The sequence below is a fragment of the Ostrinia furnacalis genome, unplaced genomic scaffold (assembly GCF_004193835.3).
Source record: "Ostrinia furnacalis isolate ACB-3 unplaced genomic scaffold, ASM419383v2 OfSCF2702, whole genome shotgun sequence".
NCBI lineage: Eukaryota > Metazoa > Arthropoda > Insecta > Lepidoptera > Crambidae > Ostrinia > Ostrinia furnacalis.
Genome location: NW_021132941.1, coordinates 18847 through 39598, shown reverse-complemented (window position 1 = coordinate 39598; position 20752 = coordinate 18847). Strand labels below are relative to the sequence as shown.

The following is a 20752-nucleotide window of genomic DNA, read 5'->3' as shown; positions in this document are numbered from 1 at the left end:
TCATTGTAGACATGCGGGAGCATGTTAAGCCTAGTTCCAGCGAGGGGACTACACCGTGCGTATATTTAGACGAATCACTTTGAGCCACTTTTGACTCCTCATCACTCAAAAACTACTGTGCATTAACACTTCAAATTTGGCTCATGTGTTGAGACTTGCAAGATATACATCATTTTCAAATTTCATAAATATGCCTCAAACGGTTCTTTAGATATTGACGTCCAAAAATCTACATGTCTGACCTATAGACCAAATTCTAACCACTTCCAGATGACCTCGAAGGTTCAAATTTGGCATCCAGAAAGGTAGTTATATATAATACAAAGGAACAAATAAAAAACCAGTAAATTTTAACATTTCACATGTGATAGATAGATACAAGCAGCTCCATCGAGACTTGGCTAGTTTTTTACAGAATGTTTTTGGTGGGATTTCACTTCTTTTTGTAGAACGTGGCAAAAATATTTAACGTCGTAGTTTTATCGACATTTTATTACGATATTAAACACAAATAAACTCAACGACCTTTAAAATGGACAACGAATCAAAATTGTTTTAATAACATAACCTTAGCGAACCTTACAATATAATAAACGAAATCAACGAAATGCAAATTACACAACATTCAACTTAATCGACGACTTTCTCTAGAAAGGAAAAAAATCTGGACACCGCTTGCTAGTGCTAGCGCCATCTAGCGGTGAGCGATACAGGCGAACACCACGGTGCCGGAGTAGTATTGATTATGAATGTGCTGTTACTCCAGATCTTCGATTTTCCTAGTTTTTATAGTTTTCCCTTTATGTGGCCATTAAACCCTAACTCTGTACCAAATTTCAGCTCTCTGAGTTTATGGGAAGTACTAGTTCTATTTTGATGATTATCAGTGAGTGAGTGTCGTAAATTCGAAACTTTGCTTTCGCTTAACTTCGGAACTAAATGACCAATAGACTTGAAATTTTGGATTTTAAGCATGTGATTATAGCTTACTAGATGACGAAAATTTCTGTGTTCTGGTCTAATCCAGATGTTCTCAAATAGGGGCCTGAAAATGCGGCGAAATGGTTCCAGTAAAGGATGGTACGGCAGTGTTTGCTTCGCGCTCGACTTGGCGGGGGCACTGCCGTGCCCCCAGATAAAATTTCAAATTTTACAGACCTTCTAGAGCAGATGCCGCAAAAACTATACAATATATAGAAAAACTTGACGGTCTCACCTGTAGCAAATTGAATAAGCTTTTTTTGGTTCATAGTAGTCATGTCACTAGGACGCATAGTTTCCGAGGATTAAGCGAAAAACCGAAAAGTGGTACCTTTAAACCCCCCTCTCCCCGCCGGCTCAAGGGCTAAGGACGGGGACTTTTGCTATGTTCACCACCTAACTAGGCTACATAAAGTCCCGAAGTCAGAAATTGTGTTCCACGGATTTCTCTCTACACCGTCGTTAAGGCATTCATTGACTGGACTATAGCATTTATGACACTGTTCCGTTTCAATTTAACTGTAATTTTAATTAAAACATGCTTCTAACTTACTTACTTCTTTTATCAGTCAGACTAAATTAGATACAATTTTAAGGCTACAATTAAAAAAAATAGTCCTTAGCACATCACTCTATAGATTTTTGTTAGAAACTTACAAAAATCAAAGCGTTTTAAGCTACTTACATGGGCTGTACTGTACAAGTAACCAGATATTTATTATTTATATTTATGTACCTATCTTCTGACCGTAATTTCTCTCATATGTATTTCAGCCAGTCTCAAGATTTTTTTTTTAAATCTAAGCAACTGCCTACATCCAAACAAAAAGTTTCACATCATGGCGTGAGTCTGTGACGACTGCTTTTAAGCTGAAAAGTAGGCAATAAAAGGTGACGTCGCGCCATCAGTGGCAGCGAACGGGCTCAGACGCCGCATCTGGGTCGCACACAATACCTTAATGAAATAAAGGGAGACGGTTAAATTTTATATTGCTTTCGTTGGTGTGTATTTAAAAAAAACGCTCCTCGAGTTTCTTTTCAGGATCCAAATAGGGGTGAAAAGATAGCTGGCAGGCAGTAAGTACTTCTTCTCATATTTGGGGAATGCGCTATGTATCATGAGTAGTCTATTTTAAAAGGATGCCAAAGATTTGAATTTCAACCTGCATAAGATGCAACTTTAAGGCTGGGTTGCACCATCTTACTTTGACTTTAACAAACGTCAAAAATCTGTCAAACACCAAACAAAAAGCACCGGTTATCGTTATAGTTACGGTCAATGTTAGGTGTTGCAACTCAGCCAAGTTGAACGATTCTGAAACGTCAATCGGCAAAAATCTGAATTAGTAACCCAGTATAGATAGTAGCATCCTCCTGTCAATGACATTTCAGTCGTGTTTCAGTGTTTCCCAGCGTGCCCAGTGTTGATAGTAGCGCCCTCCTGACAATGTCATAGCTGGGACTGTTCAATGTCAGTTAACTTTACTCGTAGCTCGATTTGCTGACGTCTGCAACGTTTGCTGCGATTGTCTAATTTATCGATACTAGATGGCAAGACCTCGCCACAGTAACCTACTTCCACTGCGAGTATTAAACATCCCTAAACAACACTATAAGTACGAGTACATGTATGTAGTGTATTATAGGTACAGGCTGTTCCAAAAAACATAGATAAGAATCGGCAAAGTCACTGGCTACAAGTTTTTTTCATGCATAACAAGGCAGTTATTTGACCACAATCGCACCTGATGTTAATCGCCCGGATTATAGACTTCGGGAAAGACAGCAGCAGGCAGCGAATGCCAATCAGTGGACAATTTTTGAGGAAAAGCACGAAAGATTTCTATAATCTTCAAGCTCCATTGTGAATATAGACTTGAAAATAGATTCAAATATTAAATTCAAGCCTATTGCTTGAATTGTATACCTGTATAATATGATTATTATTTGAGTGTTATAAATAAGGGCTTTTAACAATACACGGTATAAGAAAAGAACTTGCGGACATCGGGAAAAAGTTACGATATCCGCCAGCGGAGTAAAAATGGGGACATCGGGAAAAAACATCGTGCCGCTGTATTTTAATTATTTTCTACTTAACGCAGTTCTATGTTTATCACACAGCTAAGTAGTCATTAAAGGAAAACATTTCGAATAAACAGCCAAGATTAATCTAAATAGCCCAAGAAATTGGCAATAAAACAACATTAAAGTATATTTACGATATCTCTTAAGTCATCTCTTTAACGCCAGTTTAATTCGACTTGAAATGGCATAAATAAAACTAATACTAAACTTTCGTTATATCTTTAGCCGACTAGTCCTACTATGCAAAACTATTTCTATACATTCGACTCTACCCGTCTCTCTCTATGACCTACTAGAGTAAAAAAGACAGAGAGATGTCGAGTCACATGATTTTATAGAGTCGACCCCTGGTCTAAAAAGTCACAAGGAACTTGGAAGTAGGTCGCGCCAACAACACATTAACGAAATAAAACGGCCAACTTTAGTAATTAATGTAAAACAATACTCCGAGCTAATGACTAATTTTGACTTAGATCTAACTGCAGAGATAGAACAGAGTTAAGACAAGATAAGACAAGGTTTGTAAAAAAAATGGATTTTTTTACGGAAAGTTTTCGAAATCGCTTATTTTACGTTTTTTGCTACTACGGGACACTGGCTGAAATATCGTTTGTCAGTTGTGGACAGGAAAACCACTGTCGGGGCTATCTTGAAAAAGTCTTGATTGCCTTGAAGACGTTAGAATTTCCCAAATTACAAGGTATAATTAAAAATATAGGCCATGTAAAACTACTTTTCAGTTTTTGACCACCGCCGGTGAAATTAGGTAAAAGAAAACGTCAGTCATAATTAACTTTTTAAAAAAATAAAACCGACTTCAAATGCGTGAACACAAAAAAAAACTAAAAACTAAAAATATTGCGTATAAAAAAGTTCAACCCCAATTTTCCACCCTTGGGGGTGAAATATTTTCTTCAAATTCGCATGAAACCACCCTTTTGATAATACCTATTCAACAAAAAAATAATCGTTCAAATTGATTTATAATCGGCGGAGATATTGCGTATAAAAAAGTTCATCCCCAATTTTCCACCCTTGAGGTATTACCTATACGCCGAAAAAAGATTTGTTCAAATCGGTTCATAATTGGCGGAGTTATCGCGTAACAAACATAGAAAAAAAAACATACGGGTCGAATTGATAACCTCCTCCTTTTTTGAAGTCGGTTGAAAATAGGTAATATTTTATCAATTCCAATCGCGTGTCGTGTTTAATCGTAACTTAAATGTACGCTACTTGTAGGTTGGAGTCTAGACACTGTTAATTTTGTTTATCTATTTTGATATGTAAATGACTGTAACCTGTATGTGTACTTTTTGAATAAAATAAATAAATAAATAAATTCCTGGCAATAACTTTATTTAAATCATGCAACGCAAACGATTTACAGTAGGTAAGTGATTCAGTACCTGAGGAGGAGTGCACGGGAGGGTGTTTTGTGACGTCAAACGTTAGCAAGACTTCAGATTCATTGTGTGTTGCCACTTGCATACCTCAGGCACTGACTCAATAGGGATGATGACTGGGTAATGAAATCGAAAGATTGTTCAACGGCCAAGTCACACAACATTAATTATAATAATAAAGAAATCGCAGTAAGGAACCATAGACTTGGCACGACTTTGTCTAGATTTCATTACTTTTTAGAGATAAACAAGCAGCTCCATCGAGACTTGGCTAGTTTTTTACAGAATGTTTTTAGTGGGATTCTATTTAGTCCGTCAGACAGATAATAAAAAAATTGAACACATATTTTTTAATTTTTTCATAAACGAATAATTACAGTGTTATATTGAGTTGATGAAATGTCGCGTGACGTCACTTTTGAGTAAAAAATCTACACAAGCGTGACGTAACGCGCCATTTCAACTCGATGTAGCACTGTTATTATTTAATTGCGATTAAAGAATAGCCACCACCAGGTGCGACTGCGGTCAAATACCTGCCTTGTCTAGCATAAAAAAAATGCAAGAAAATAAAAAATATGAGTCTAATATTTTCTAATTATCTGTCTGACGGACAAATAAATTGAAACTTTGTCATTTAGCCTATTATGTGCTAGATCTATAAGAGCGTGTGAGTGTTTTCAGCTGTGAACAACATACCTGTAGCATAAGTGGGCTCCATGTCGTCCTCATCATCGGTGTGGCGATGGCGCTGAATAGGCTGCTCGTAGTGCTTGTGGTGCTCGGTGTACCGCCGCGACGAGCCCGAGCCTACACAGGGATACTGCTCAGCAAGAAGCGAGAGAACCATGGAAACTATCTAGCTAAGTATGCTACGTACGAGTATCTTGATATACCAATATTTTTAACTAACTTATTACTAACAAAACGAGCGCTTTTATGCTTGATATAGCTACCGTATTATGTGAAAAATCTAAAGGTCTTCTTTTCCATCACTTCTATAGCAGTTAGGGCACGAGCCACGAGTGCTTCTTTATGCAATCTTAAAGAGCGAATATTCGCAATTAATCAATATTCTACTAGCTAACTTCTAATAGGCTAGTTTCCTAAAAAATTTTTTTAGTCCGTCAATTTTAATATAAACATATATTGGTCACGTATATTTTTAATTGTGAATCAAATAAATAATTACAAAGTTCCGCGCGACGTCACAAAGTGCTGCACTTTTACGCACTCACTGACGTCACGGGCCTTTTCTTTAGAAATTTGGCACGAATCTCTTTACATTTTCATAGTGTTTTAAAAAGTGAAAAATACGTGTCGAGTAGTTTTTGACAAGCTAACTGACGGACTAATTAAAACTCTTGCTTTTTTACCCAGGAAACATCCCTATTCTAGATGTTATTCTTTATGGCAAACGTTACGGGAAGAATTCTCGATAATAGCGTTCTTGAGACTTTGGACTTTGCTCCCCCTTATGGTGGCCATGACTCATCTGTTCCAGTGTCTGACTGAGTTAGAATATGCCCACATAAAATAAGGTTGTGACGCGTTAGAAGCTTACATTAGCATAGTAAGTACTTCAACATTATTTGCATTTTTCATTATAGTTCATCCTTGCAAAGTGATTAATTTATTAAATGGCAAGAAAAAGACCGCCACTAGATTCCAAAAATTAAGCTTATTGTCCTTTTTAATGACTTCAAAATGGAATGCATGGAAGCAAATTAAGTGATAAAAACTAGCAACCCGTTTCTAACTTTCAAAAAACCTATAGTCTGAGACGTTTTAGGTACTAACCTGTAGCATAAGTGGGCTCCAAGTCATCCTCGTCGTCAGTATGGCGGCTGCTATGCCCTCGGGAATGCGGCGGGAGGGCCCCCGCATGCGGCGGTTGAATCGGCTGCTCATAGTGTTTATGGTGGTCCACATACACTCGGTGGTGGTGGGGGCACGGCGTGGGGGGCAGGTAGTCCGCCAGCGTGCCCCCCCGGGTCAACGTTGACCCCGCGCTCAGCGTGCCCATGCCCGAACACGAGGCCAACGCACTCCGCACCGAGCCCAGGTCCAAAGATGGCCGCCGGGACAACTCCCCGTAACTCTCCCCGAACAACGCACTCGCTGGCACGGCGTGACGCACTTCATGGTGATGGGAATGGCCGCCGTTCGACGACGAGTGAGGCGACGCAGAATGGTCGCGACTATCTCGGGATGTCGACGCCGTATGGATTATCGATTCGTCGTGGGACTCCATCACTTCCCTAGCGGTCGGCGGGTTGGGCGGCACGTGCACTTGGGACGTCCCGGCTCGCCTGGGACTCCGCCCACGGTCCGGGAGCACTGACGACGCAGACCAGTAACCCCACGCCATTTCGCTCGGTTATCACCAACCCATGCACAAGGAAGACTGGTGCTGTTAAGTTGGGACTTAGAATCGGGACGGCAACGAAAGTGTGTCAGACGAAAGCATCTCCTTTGGCGACGTATTTGGTCACGCAAGTTTATCCATTACGAAAATTTGATAATATTAAGACCGTGATCGTGGTCAGGGTTCGATCCGTGATACTGCGACGTCCCGTAAAAAAGCCATTCCAAAGGCCACTTTTTTGTGTTCACGCTTTATTCATAATGAAAAAGAACATGACGTTCGTGTGAGTATAAATATGTCGGTCTAAGCCCTGGGTTCTATCTTCATATTAATTTAATACTCATCCAATAGCCCTACAATCTGCATCCAATGTTAACATGGGACAGCAACGTTTCCTACTTGGAAACTAGATCGCCTCCGTTCGGTTGTCACGTAGCGAGAACCATCTGACACGTGCCTTGGAACTGCCACGCGCCCCAGTTCGTGGCACATCAACTCATAAACCACGAACGAAAACGATTAAAATTAAACGAGATTTTTAAAAGGCTTTATGCTGAAATTGCGCTGAAAACTGACGCGAAGATTTGAGCATGTGACGGGTTGAATTTTAAGACTAAGTTCATATCATGAAACGACGCTTAAAGCTCGATTTAATCTCAGTTACCTTAAAAGCCTATGATTACTTGAATATTTATTTGAGTTTGTCCGAGATCGTGTTAAATAAGGTTGTTTTAAGGTTTATGAATTGGGGTTTGACAGGAGCGAGGGGTGACATATTATGACGAGAGCTGTCCATATACATCAGTCTCACTGACGTTTAACGTAATAAAAACACTTCAACTACACAAGAACCTACTAAGCGCTATACCTGTAACAGTTATTTATACCAAGTTATTACACAAAATATTTAGCCGACTGTACCCACTACGTGCCACTATGAAAATGAACCCGCGGAACCGTTTAGAGTGGTTTACGAGCCGCACATGACATAAAACCATCCGATTGGTTGACGACCCACTATAAGGGGGTTAGCTCGATCCTTGAGAGTTCTCAAACTTTCGGATAGTTTTTGTATCAATGAATTATTCAGTAGAACCTAATAAAGGAATGAAAAAGTACATAAGTGTTTCTCTAAGTAAGTGATTATACAAAAAGTGTTATTTGCGAACTGGCTGTTTCATGATATGTACCCTTTTGGCCTTAATCTGTAATGGTAGAGTTAAGTTGGTTTAAGAGTAAATAAATAAATTTACTAAGCTTAATATACTCGTAATGGATTCTTCTTAATATAAAACTTGAGTTACTTCAGTAGAGCCGTTCAGTACAATGGTGAGTTCAAATGCTGCAGACCTTTGAACGCTTCAGCGTTCACCAGAGGGCGTCACAGTCTTAACCACTAGCGAGTGACTTAGTACGTTCGACGTAACTATGTCAGGAACCGACGTCAGCTTAAGAGGAAAGCTGGCCTTACCCTGATTGGGGACAAACGTGTCATATGTTTAGAACCACTGTCTGGTCTAATCCATGTCACCAGTGCGACACGGAACGCGTCAGCAAGACTTAACCGTGCCGATTAGATTTTATGTTTCATATACGAGAACGAGTTTGTTTTTGTTTTGACGGCGTTTTTCGTACGAATATGGTCGTAATTGAGATTCATATGATAGTTTCGTCAACGCGGTTTGCCTCTAAAGCTTCTATTGAAAGTAAGTGTAATTGTGTTTTTGTTTACCACATCTGGTATTATAGACACTGGAAAGTAGGTAAATAGTCTGGAATTTTCGCTCTGAAACTCATATTAGATTTCACTACTTGCCGCACTAGTAAATCACACGTAGTATATTTTAATATAATATTCACTGTGATTTTTAGTAAAAAAATATAAAACAGTTATTACACTACACACTTGCAAGAGGTTAGGCTCTACCTACAGCTTTAGGGCTATTAAAAAAAGAAATCAACAAATGGCTTCCATAAAAATACGTAAGTATCAAAGTTATTGGCATAACATACATAGGTATTCATTACACGTTACATTCGCAAGTTAGGTTAAAGGTAATTTAATTTACTTAAAAGGTCTCACATTTGTTTCAATTTATGAGATAAGTAACTCAACGTTCAAATTAAAATATTTATTGACTTACTATTATATTCCACAGACAATTTCGCTCGAACTCCAAACATTTCCATTTTCGCTGACCGTGCAGTAAAAATGTGTTGTTGATTCTCCCCACCTGCATATTTTAGAGCAGTTATGTTCAAAACTCACAAAACTATTGCTTTTATTTTCCAATCTGCTGCCCTGTGTAACTGGCCGGTGGTGCCAGGGCTGCCAATATCAACAGGGCATAAAAACCGTGATTTATGAACGGTAATTTGCACGGAGGTTGAAAAGGTTTGCATATTTTTATGCCATTCAGTTTACCGATTGTTAATTGGAAATTAGAAGCGGAAATGTTGTGGAGTGTGATGTGAACCGTAGAGGCATTATCATGATATTCAAAATCGGGTCAGTTTGATAATTGAACTAGGATTGGGAATGATAAATTACCGTTTGACAGTAGAGAATAAGATCAGATTTGGGTGATGTCAGGCGTATGTTACTAATAAAGTCATTTTTTTATCATCCTTATTAATAACGGAAACAGCCTTATGACCACGTTTGAAATGAATCATTGGTTTTATCATGCCCGAAACCGAATACAAAACAAAACGAAAAAAAAAACCATTACACTGAATTTTTTTTCGAACTCGTGAAACGAGAAGTGGATAAAGTAAACATCTATTAAACTAGGTACAGTTCAAATATTTATCCAAGATCCAAGTGTCTAACTCAATCCATTTAGATTTTAGAGCTCCTAGAACTACTCGTATTTGTCTTTTGTTTCGTTCACTCTAAATTTAAACTTTCAAATATCCGCTCCTTAATTGACAGCCCTGAATGAATGAATGACTGAATGAATTTAATTGAAAGCTTTTGTCCGCGAATATGACGTTATTTATAAAACGGTATTGGATTCAAGAATAAATTATTGATATTGTTTATCAAAATAACACGAGCGTTTTCATATAAAACATTATTAAATGAGGTTTTGTGTGTTTAACGCTATTAACGGCATTAAATAAATATACAATTTAAAACTGCCACGCGGTCTCGTGCTAGATGAGTCTTTAAGGCCAATTTTCTTTCAATGGGAACGCCTGGTAAGTAACTTGCTTCTGAATGTATTGTAACTTCCTACTTTTTTTACCCGACTGCGCCAGAAGGAGGGTTATTTGTTCTTAGGTCTGTTGTATCTTGAGCCAAACTAATCAAGAAGGCTGAGTCGCACAACAGTAACTTTAACCGTTGTTTTTATCGAGTTAGCAATCCAGGGTTAATAACTCTGGCCATAACCGAATATATTGTTGTTTAAACAATAACGCCGTTAGTTGTGATTTCCATGCGCACATTGAATGGCAATCATATAGTAGGTTTTACATAAGATATACCTACGACTCTACTTAACAATGCTATTGACAAAAATATAGGTCGTCCATATTATCTCTCAAGATCTTGTATGTATAACGAAACACATTGTGCGTCTTTCACCTTTCTCCCTACCCCATGGGCATTGTACCAGTTTGTGACGTAATATGATTTTATAATGTGTCTCGTGAGACAATGGCATGTGTAGGATATTAATGGGTGGAAACGTGGGTGGTATAAGAAGTTACGTAGGTGTTATGATTCTTGCGGGATTTGACAGAACATGGACAGAAGAAGGCTTTCAGTTGAAATCTCATTTAGCAATATATTCTTTAATATAAATAAAAACGAGCTTTAAAAACATTCTGTCTTGTAAATTGAAAGAGGTTTTTTATCAGCTGAGGACGTCTTATAGATGAAATCATATCAGGTGATGATGATGATGATTTAAAAAATACCCTATTTCTAAATCTAGGCAGTAAGGACATAGTATTAATTTTGTATAAATGTATTTGCATAAGTACCTAACACTTACAAACATAAGGTGCCACAATGTTAACTGATGTGCGTCTATAGGCTGGAAAGATTGTATCCACTTTTAACTTTATAAGCTACCTATACCACCTAACCACAGAATACAACATAGATATCGTTTTTCGTTATTTTAAAACATTTTAATAAACTAAGGAAGCGTAAACATCTCTTGCTTCTACAATTGTTATGTAAATTATGTAAACACAACCGCCCAAATCACGATGCACGATTGTATAACCGTGGCACGCGTCTTTGCCCTTTCACGGTTAATTAAATTGCGTACAGATGACGGCGCATCAAGATAAATACTGTGGCATTATGCAGTGGGTGCTATTTTGGAACTGTAGTAGTTAGATGCGCTGTGGACTGTACAAGACATCCCGTTTTCTGAAGGAGCAGTTTTTCGCAATGTGCCGTACCTACTTATCCGTGCCAAATAAAATACATTAGTAACTAAGGGGCAAGTTTTCCCAACTTCTACGTTACCTTTAAAATATAATAAAACTAGCTTTTGCCCGCGGCTTCACCCGCGTGAAATTTAGTTTGTCACAGATCGTCAAAAATTATAGCCTATTTTATTCTGGGTTATAAACATTAATACTGTAAAGTTTTATCAAAATCCGTTCAGTAGTTTTTGCGTGAAAGAGTAACAAACATCCAGACATCCAAACTTTCGCATTTATAATATTAAGTAGGATACATGAATTATGTACTCCAGTTCTTTAGTATGTAGACACTCACCAAAAACACTAAACGCCTAGTTCTCTATGATTCAAAACGAAGAAAAACACTGCTTTGGTTAAAACAAAATCTTTTCTAAATTACTCATCCTCTGTCAAAGCGCCATATATCATAGCCCCGAGTGTGCTTGAGATTGTTTAATTCTGTTGCCCTTGCCCCATATGGGGTCATAAATTACCCCCACGAGAGAGAGACCAAGGAAAGAGGCGTATTTTGAAGAGAAAGGGAAATTAAGAGCGTTATACCTACTTAGAGGTTTATTAATAAATGAAACTGCTTAAGTTAAGTAAATGCTTTGTCTTGGAAATGTTTTTTTTTGTGTTCAACACGATAAATCAAATCTATAAGTAACTATAAAAGCGAAAGGTCACTGACTGACTGACTCACTGACTCATCACGAAATCTCAGAAACTACAAGTGCTAGGAGTCTCAAATTTTGCATGGGGGTTCCTTTTAGAACGTAGGTGCTCACTAAGACGGAATTTTGCAAAACTCTACCTCTAAGGGGGTTAAGCGGGATCCACGCGTACGAAGTCGCGGGCGGCCGCTGGTTGTATAAGTTTTTCAATAAAATAAGGGGGAAACTCGTAGCTCGATAGTCAAATGTCTCTCTCATCATCAGATCGTTTAGTCTCCAGTTCTCCAATGCAGGAGGCGATCCTCTTTTTACAAGCAAATGGAGAAATTTGTCTACATTTCTCACGCTGGCCAGAAAAGTTGGGGACGCCTGGTGCTTACCATGAGTTTACGTTCGGTGTGTTCGCTAGCGAGTACGTCAAAAAAATCTATGAAGATTTTAATTCTTAAAAGTAGCCGCTAGGGGCGCGGTACAATCTGTCATACATTTTATTGTAATTTTTTTACGTACTTGCTAGCGAGGACACCTAACGTAAACTCGTGAGCACACTGATGTTCGACGCATGAGGGAATAATTCCGCTTTGAAGGGGCGCTTGCTCTGTGAATCGGAACGCAATGATACCGAATGACATCACATCTTCGTTTTAAGGGGTGCCGGTATTTTACTTACTTTGATGTAAAACACCCGTTTGAATCCGTCATTGAAGTATTATTTATGCACGAAGATACCACTGAAGAAAAAATATTTTAACGTTTTAGAACCAACCTCCCGTAAGATTTCAAAGTCGCGTTGGTCCCATAAAATTTTGCACCAGAATCCCCTTTTGAATCGAACACTATTTAAATACTATAACACTCACATAAACATAACTTTTTTATGCCAACTAATTTAAAACAATCAGTGTCCACTCAAAGCTTACTAGTTTACAACACACTTATCTTGATAAGTATTACTCATGTTCCAGTGTTTACGTTTCAACGTATTTACTTCTGAAAATATCTAAACTTGCCCCATCTATCCTGGTATTTTTTATGCCGTCTAATCTAAACAATCCAAGTTCAAGTCCAAACAGTCCAATCAAAGTTTACTACACATTTATCTTGATGTTACGTGTTTACGTTTCAACGCATTTATTTCTGACAGTAACTTGCCCTATAAATCCACGGATCGTGTCACACATAGTTACATGACTCTATGTTTTTTTTTTATTATACCTTTAATCTTAAACAATCTGTATTTACAAAGCCACAACATACTTTATTCTACTAGTGTTCCAATTTACGTTTCAACGTATTTACTGAAAGTATATGAACTTGCCCCATCAATCCTCGGATCGTGTTGGTATCGCGTATCAGCTCGTTTCCGCCTCATTTACTAGCCCTTCGGGTACAGACGGCAACACAGACTACATATTTATTGGAAAATAGTACCTATTAAAAGCACATAAGATGCTTAGTGTTCACTTTCAGTGTTGTTGACTGAGATGTACAACATTCGATTCGAATAAAATCTGCTAATATTGCACAGTGTGCTTACTATAAGTTTATGTTAGGTTTTCTCGCTAGGGAGTTTGTCAAAGAAATCTATGTATTTATAGATTTATGATAAGTAGTGATTTTAGTTCTTGAAAGTAGGTATCCTTTAGAAACGACATTTAATTTAATTTATTCACGCAGTCGCTTGCGAGCACCACTAACGTAAACTCATGGTAAGCACACAGAAGTATGGCTAACATTGACACTGAGAAGTTTTTGATGACATGAATAGACAATTTTTTGAGTGCGAGTTTAGATAAAATTTGTCAAATTTTTGAGCTATGAATTGCTAGGACAACAAGTATGGATAAATATAGAGTAGTTTATGGTGTATGGTGTAAAGAATTAAGGGGAAATCTTGCTTCTTGAATGATTGCTCCTTATTGCTGAATATTCAACCGATTAGTAAGTACCTATTCATTTTCTATCGCGTTTGTACGAAACTCCTCTGTTTTTCGAGGGTAGGCGGCGCGGGGGAAGCCTTGTTTTCCTAAATATTGTTCCATATTCATGGGTATTACAAATCAAATGCAAATCAGCCAGAATTGAGCAGTCTAACCACCCGTGTAGTTTCACAAGATTTTTCAAATACACACATACTTAGGTCAATATACAATGAGTAGTAAACTTGCGCGATAAAGTTTTTCTGTGACAGACAAAATTCCACGCGGGCGAAGCCGCGGTCGGAAAGCTAGTTTAACAATAAATAGGTACTTAATTTTAAAAAAATTATGTCATACACGCGTGGATCCCGTTTTACCCCCTTAGGGGTGGAGTTTTGTAAAATGCTTTCTTAGTGAGCACTTACGTTCTAAAAGGAACCCCCATGTTTGAGACTCCTAGCACTTCTAGTTTCCGAGATTTCGTGATGAGTGAGTCAGTCAATCAGTGCCTTTCGCTTTTATAGAGCCCGGTCTGTGAGCACGTAGAATTTTGTCCAATGACCCCAAGCTACCCATCCTTATCGCTCGCGCGTAATTATGTTGCTGTCGCGCTCGCACACTCACTGCGGGCGCCAGTCGCACAGTCGCGACAACAATATAATTACGCGCGAGCGATAAGGATGGGTAGCTTGGGTCATTGGACAAAATTCTACGTGCTCACGGACCGGGCTTTAGATATTTTATAGATTCATCCTACATAGATGATTTACAAGATCAACATTTACAGCTTCGATTGGAGTTGACTGTACAAGCGCAATGGGATACGAAATGGGATATTGCCCTGGAGTAAGGCAAGCATTTTGTATGGACGAGTGCACATCAAGCTAAACACTGGCATATTATTTACTTGCAATAGGCGCTATTTTGATACAAAAATGTATATTCTGATATGCTGTATACTGTATAATAGTTGGAGTGGTATTCGATATCGCCTATGTTCTAGGCATTAATGGAAAAAATCCTGAAAATCTGTTTGGCTGTCTTATAGGTCTGTAACTGAAAAATGCTTTTATGTATATTCTCTGACTTATTATGTTATCAACATGCTTATTGTAACGATATCACTTCATTTACTTCTTTTAAATAGATATTTTAAGATGTCAAGATAAATTAAGTAAGTATTTATTTATTTATTTATTATTCATTATTGAGCAATTACTTATTTGATCCAAATAGCGTCTTAAATCCTCTTTAGGTTTGTCTAGACACTATTTATTACGATTAAAAGAAATAATATTGAAAAGCATTAAAATTTAAGCCTAAGTTTAATTCTGAGTTCTATTACTCGTAAAATACTTGAAGACGCTTATTTACAGTCCACTAAATCATAGCTCAAGTAAGTACACTTTAGAAGGTTACGATAGGAAATATGACATAGGAGTATCTGAGATAGCCCATAATTCCCGTCAGTCGGGATAGGATATGGCTACTAATGCAAACAACCCATCAAGTTATGAGGGTTATGGGGCAAGATCCCTGGTTAATTGGGCGGACGGTTTAACAGCAAACTAACAATTTGAGGCGATTTAACAATTAACTTGAATACATAGAAGGGCTGCCTAAGATTTGATTTGGCTATTAAGGTAGATTTTTGACAGCAAGAAGTTTTAATTAACACCAAAAATACATATAGCAGTTCAGACACTATTCTTCTTTAATCTAAATCTCCTTTCTAAATATAAATTTCCTTCTTAAATCTAAATATTTTTTCTAAATCTAAATATCCTTTTTAAATCTAAACCTCCCCAAATACAAATAGCCTTGCACAAATCCCCATCATTCCTTCACTCCAACCACCACCATCTGAACCGGGTACGCAGAACTGACGGCCGATGGGGCAGCAAGGTTCTGGAGTAGAGGCCGCGTACCGGAAAACGCAGCATGGGACGTCCACCCACAAGGTGGACCGACGACATCATAAAGGTAGCAGGAAAGCGCTGGACGCAGGCCGCTACCAACCGGGTAACATGGAAAGCATTGGGGGAGGCCTATGTTCAGCTGTGGACGTCCTATGGCTGAGATGATGATGATGATGATGATGATGATGAACCACCACCACTGTCTAGTTCAATTATAAGTTGATGAAGTCAAAATTCTGAATGCAATGAAAACCCAAGAGCGTAGAGCAAATGAGATTAAATTCTTGACAAAAGATATACCTAAAAGGTAAATCAAGCTTTAAGAACACCTCCTTGGTTCCAATAAAGCATATTAAGGCCTACTCAAGGAATTCTCTCCTCAAATCTGCATGAATTTCCACGGAAATGTCACGTCGAATTTTAGAAGCCGTTTTTTGGATTTCATAAAGAGCTTAATTGAAAGAAACGTCGATTCTTCCCGCGCACGGAAGTGTGCGGTGGATTTAATTTTGCCCACGTATAATATGTCGAACAGAGGCTTATGTATGAGCATATAAATGTTGAATTTTGGATCGTTGTCTGAAGAAAATTAGACGAGAAATCTAGTGGCAAATTCTTCTGAGATCAAAATAAATGGATGAAGACTTGGTTGGATACTATACGGCTACGAGGCAAGTTAATTTGTAGTGGTCATGTCTCTGGTACAGTCAGCATCAAATAGTTCGTGACACCAATAGTTACTTACTTTACTACTGTAGCCAATAAGATCGCAACACGCATTTGTTATAATTGGGATATAATAAGGTTGTGTTTACTTAGGGACTACACATCAAACAGAGAATGGGCAGCAGCGCTCTCTGAAAAACATCAATCTTTTAAACTGCGATCTCCAACCCGCCTGCCAAGCGTGGAGATTATGGCAAAACCCTCCACCATAGTGGAGGAGGCTCATAGTCCAGCAGTGGACTGTAAGGGGCTGTTGATGAAGATTGTGTTATCAACTTTTTGGCCACTATTTGATGCCGACTGTAAATGATGAAATGTTACATTGTTCAGTTTGTACTGTACAGTCAACAACATATCACGGCTCCTATGGTTGTTGCAAAACAGCATCTATTAAAAAAACATCATAATGATGCTACAATGCCAAAATGACTGTGCCATTTTGGCATTGTACTGAAACTAAGACAATATTCGGCAGTGGATAAATGCGTGCTGTTTAGAAAAAAGATAATCAAACCACAATGACAAAAAGTTTGTCACGACAGCAACTTTTGTGCGTAGAAAATGTTAATTCTATATTTATCCATTGAAAGGATATTTTTAGTCATTTATTTACGTTGTCACGGACAAGGTCGCTAATAGTAGTATTTCCTTGTTTCTATCACTAACACTAAACAGTTCAAAAATGTTGTAAGTTTGTTATTAAAATTTGATATTTTACAGCTACTAATTGTACAGTCGATAAACTAATCAGATGAATGTATGAAACAGTTCAAAATTTTTCATAATATTGTTATTGAAACTTGATATTTTACGGCTATCTGTACAGTCGAAAAACAATCCGATTAATGTAAGATGTAAAATGATAGTACTTAGGTAATAATAGTAGCTTTTTTACATACAATACAGCATTAACGTCTTGGTGGACACTTAGGCTGGGTTGCACCATCTTATTTTAACTTTGATAAACGTTAAAAATCTGTCAAACTCAATACAAAAGCACCGGTTAAGTATCGTTATAGTTACGGTCAAAGTAAGATGGTGCAAACCAGTCTTAAAGTAACTAAGTTTAAAACTCATGAGCTCATTGAAGCATACTTCAACTGGTATTCAAGTTTAACTACTCTGAATGTGGAAATTACTAGGAAATTACGGTATTTAACTAATTTCTGTAATAAGCCGACTGACCGTAAGTAAAACGTACAACTAGCATATCAAGCTTTACACTGTGGCTTCTTATGAAGTGGAAATAAGAGTGGTATTGCAACAAAAATGAGTAGTTTGACGTGCCGTATGAGTTACTGCTTGAGTCACGAAACGTGAAGTCAATGACATTGGTTCCATTCGCATGGTTGCCATTATGCTTCGTCTTGGCTTTATGGGGTTTTGTCACTGAAATATGGTTATGAACTAACCAAAGAACCGCCCTGGGTTTGCATGAAAAACGGTTTAAAAATGCTTTATTTAGATATTGGGAATTGTCTTGAGATATTTTATAAGCTCTACCATAGTACAGTATCTAAAAGTCTACCTCTAAAAAAGTCGAAAATAACATTTTATTTAACTAACACCCGATTTACCAATAATCCTTTAATAATCGGTAATCTATCTGTTTAATTTTACATTAAAACAGCCAAGTAGAAAAAACTGAAACAGGATTTCTTCAATATAATTATTTAAAGAATCACGGATTAACAGGCATTTAATGTGTGTCTTTTGAGATTATCTTTTCAACCGACTTCAAAAAAGGAGGAGGTTCTCAATTCGACCCGTATGTTTTTTTTTTTCTATGTTTGTTACGCGATAACTCCGCCAATTATGAACCGATTTGAACAAATCTTTTTTCGGCGTATAGGTAATACCTCAAGGGTGGTCCCATTTAAATTTAATAATAAAAAAACAACCCCCAAGGGTGGAAAATTGGGGATGAACTTTTTTATACGCAATATCTCCACCAATTATAAACCAATTTGAACGATTATTTTTTTGTTGAATAGGCATTATGAAAAGGGTGGTTTCATGCGAATTTGAAGAAAATATTTCACCCCCAAGGGTGGAAAATTGGGGATGAACTTTTTTATACGCAATATCTCCGCCGATTATGTATGATACCAATTTTTTTTTGGTCTCAGTGTACTGCCTACCTTCAGTGGTAACATCAAGGTAATAATTAGTTAACTAAAAAGCAAGAAATAAGTAAAATTTTATAAAAAAAAAAACCTACACTAAAACGTAGAAAAATAATTACTAATTACCTACTTATTTATTAGGACGAATTATTAATATTTATGTAGGTATACCATGATTGATACTTTTGGAGTCGGTGCAGGCAAACTTTACATGTTTCATAATCTTGGCACCGACTCCAGAAGTATCAATCATGGTATACCTACATAAATATTAATAATTCGTCCTAATAAATAAGTAGGTAATTAGTAATTATTTTTCTACGTTTTAGTGTAGGTTTTTTTGGAGTCGGTTTTTTTTTTATCTGTAACAGTTTAACAGTAATAACGGAGTTTTTTGCTTTATATTTTTGAAAGTTAACTCAAGACCTTTACTTGACTCGTGAAGTGTAATTACGTAAGTGCATACTTAAGTAATCAAACGTACAGAAAACATTAAGCCCGTTGTAATTAAATTATAATCCCATTAGCCATTCCCATCCAGCTAAAACTGACGTCTGTCCAAAGAAACTGAACGTTACAGCTAATTTAAATTTTTGTGGGCGAAAATTCCCATTTCTTATCTGTCAAGCGTCATTAATTAGGAAAAGAAGTCATTAGCGACGATTAAAAAAAGTTGGGACCGAATATAAATACGCTTAGCCCAAAAGGCGGTAACGCTACGTCCCAATTTTACCTACCAAGGCTATATTATCTCCACGTCATCTATAAAGTAACATGAAGGAAATTTTTGAACGTAATCACTTAATGGTTATTCAATAAATTAACTAATGAACGAACATCGCGACTTTAGCGTATTTAGTTTAATCGCTCTTGAGCGCTTCAGTTAAGTCTTAGAAATTAAGTAATTATAGTTCTTTTAACGATTCCGAGGCGCTCATGTTGTTGAAATGCTCAAATTACAGTATTCAGACGAAAATTACGGGCGTTTGGATATTAATGTTAAAATTACACATGCTAGAGACAACTCTAGAGGTCGTTGTTTAATAAGCTGCGTAGATAGTGCAGATTCGACGCATCTATGCCGGCGTCCGACACAAATACAGCTCGCTTTCCAGCTTCAAAACAAACAAGCTGTCGCGGACAAGTTTGCTCTCCGCAGTTTTAAGGTCAACTAGATCGGCGTAGTAAGGGCGACTGCGGGCGCGGCCCGGCCTCAGACGGCTCTAACCTCGCGACGTCTCACATGGCGAACTAAACCATGCCAATAATAAACACCATAATCGATATCGAACGTTTGTTTTTCTCGCCAAAGGAGATGGTGTCGTTTTCGCTTTCGTTGCCGACTTACGCAACTGGCACGTGCTCGCGGTATCGGGCGGCCGCTCGGTTCTTGAGGGGATACTAGGTGGTCGGGGGTGTGTGTTCACTGTCCGAGGTGGTCGGTAAGCCGGAGTCGCCGCCGGAGCGCCCGGGAGACGAGCGACGGGCTTCGCGGCCGGAGCGGGACTGGGCCGGTGGAGGCCCGCGCCTGCGTGCTCCGCCCTTCGCCACCCCTGATTGATGTAATATTTATATTTTTTTTGTAACCAGCCAGATCTTTGCATTAGGACCTACGTTGCTGAAAGCCCTATACGTGCATGTTTTTTTATTTGATATTTTAATGGATTAAAGTGACAAGGGATTTGATTAGCGCGTGGCAGCGCTCGGATCAATCCGCTGCGGTCCGCGGGCCGCTCGGAGGCGTTCGGGTTTTTCCGTTAGTGCTCGGGTTTCCGTGACGTCATGTGGGACGCACGCGCGGCGAGCAGCGACAGGTGGGCGCATTGCGCCGCGCCTATCATATGATTATGACGTTTCAGTCGGATTCGGCGGGAGGAAATTGCGGTAGTTTGCAAACGACGCCGGTCCTGGTCGCTAGTTTTGTTTAAGCAAACAAGTACGGTTTGGATGGGTGTGAATGCGCAAACTTCTGGCTAGCTGTATAATGTAACAATAGCCTTACAGGAGAAAATTAACAAATTGTTCTTGTAAATCTTAATTAGCTGAAAGTTTAGATTAATACCACCAAATGTCGAATTAAACCACCAATTCATCACATGCAAAGCAATCCCAACTTG

At 38.2% G+C, this 20752-nt stretch overlaps 1 protein-coding gene across 1 annotated transcript in view; it reads right to left on the bottom strand.

Annotated features, from left to right (window-relative positions):
• Positions 1-20123, bottom strand: part of LOC114356230 (uncharacterized) — a 49089-nt gene extending 28966 nt beyond the window's left edge. The window contains exons 1-3 of the mRNA XM_028309312.1: positions 19984-20123; positions 6276-6888; positions 5175-5285 (exon numbers count right to left, since the gene is read on the bottom strand). Of these exons, the coding sequence (XP_028165113.1) occupies positions 5175-5285; positions 6276-6846 (682 nt within the window). The 5' untranslated portion in view covers positions 6847-6888; positions 19984-20123. The remainder of the gene's footprint in view (positions 1-5174; positions 5286-6275; positions 6889-19983) is intronic.
• Positions 20124-20752: the final 629 nt, after the last annotated feature.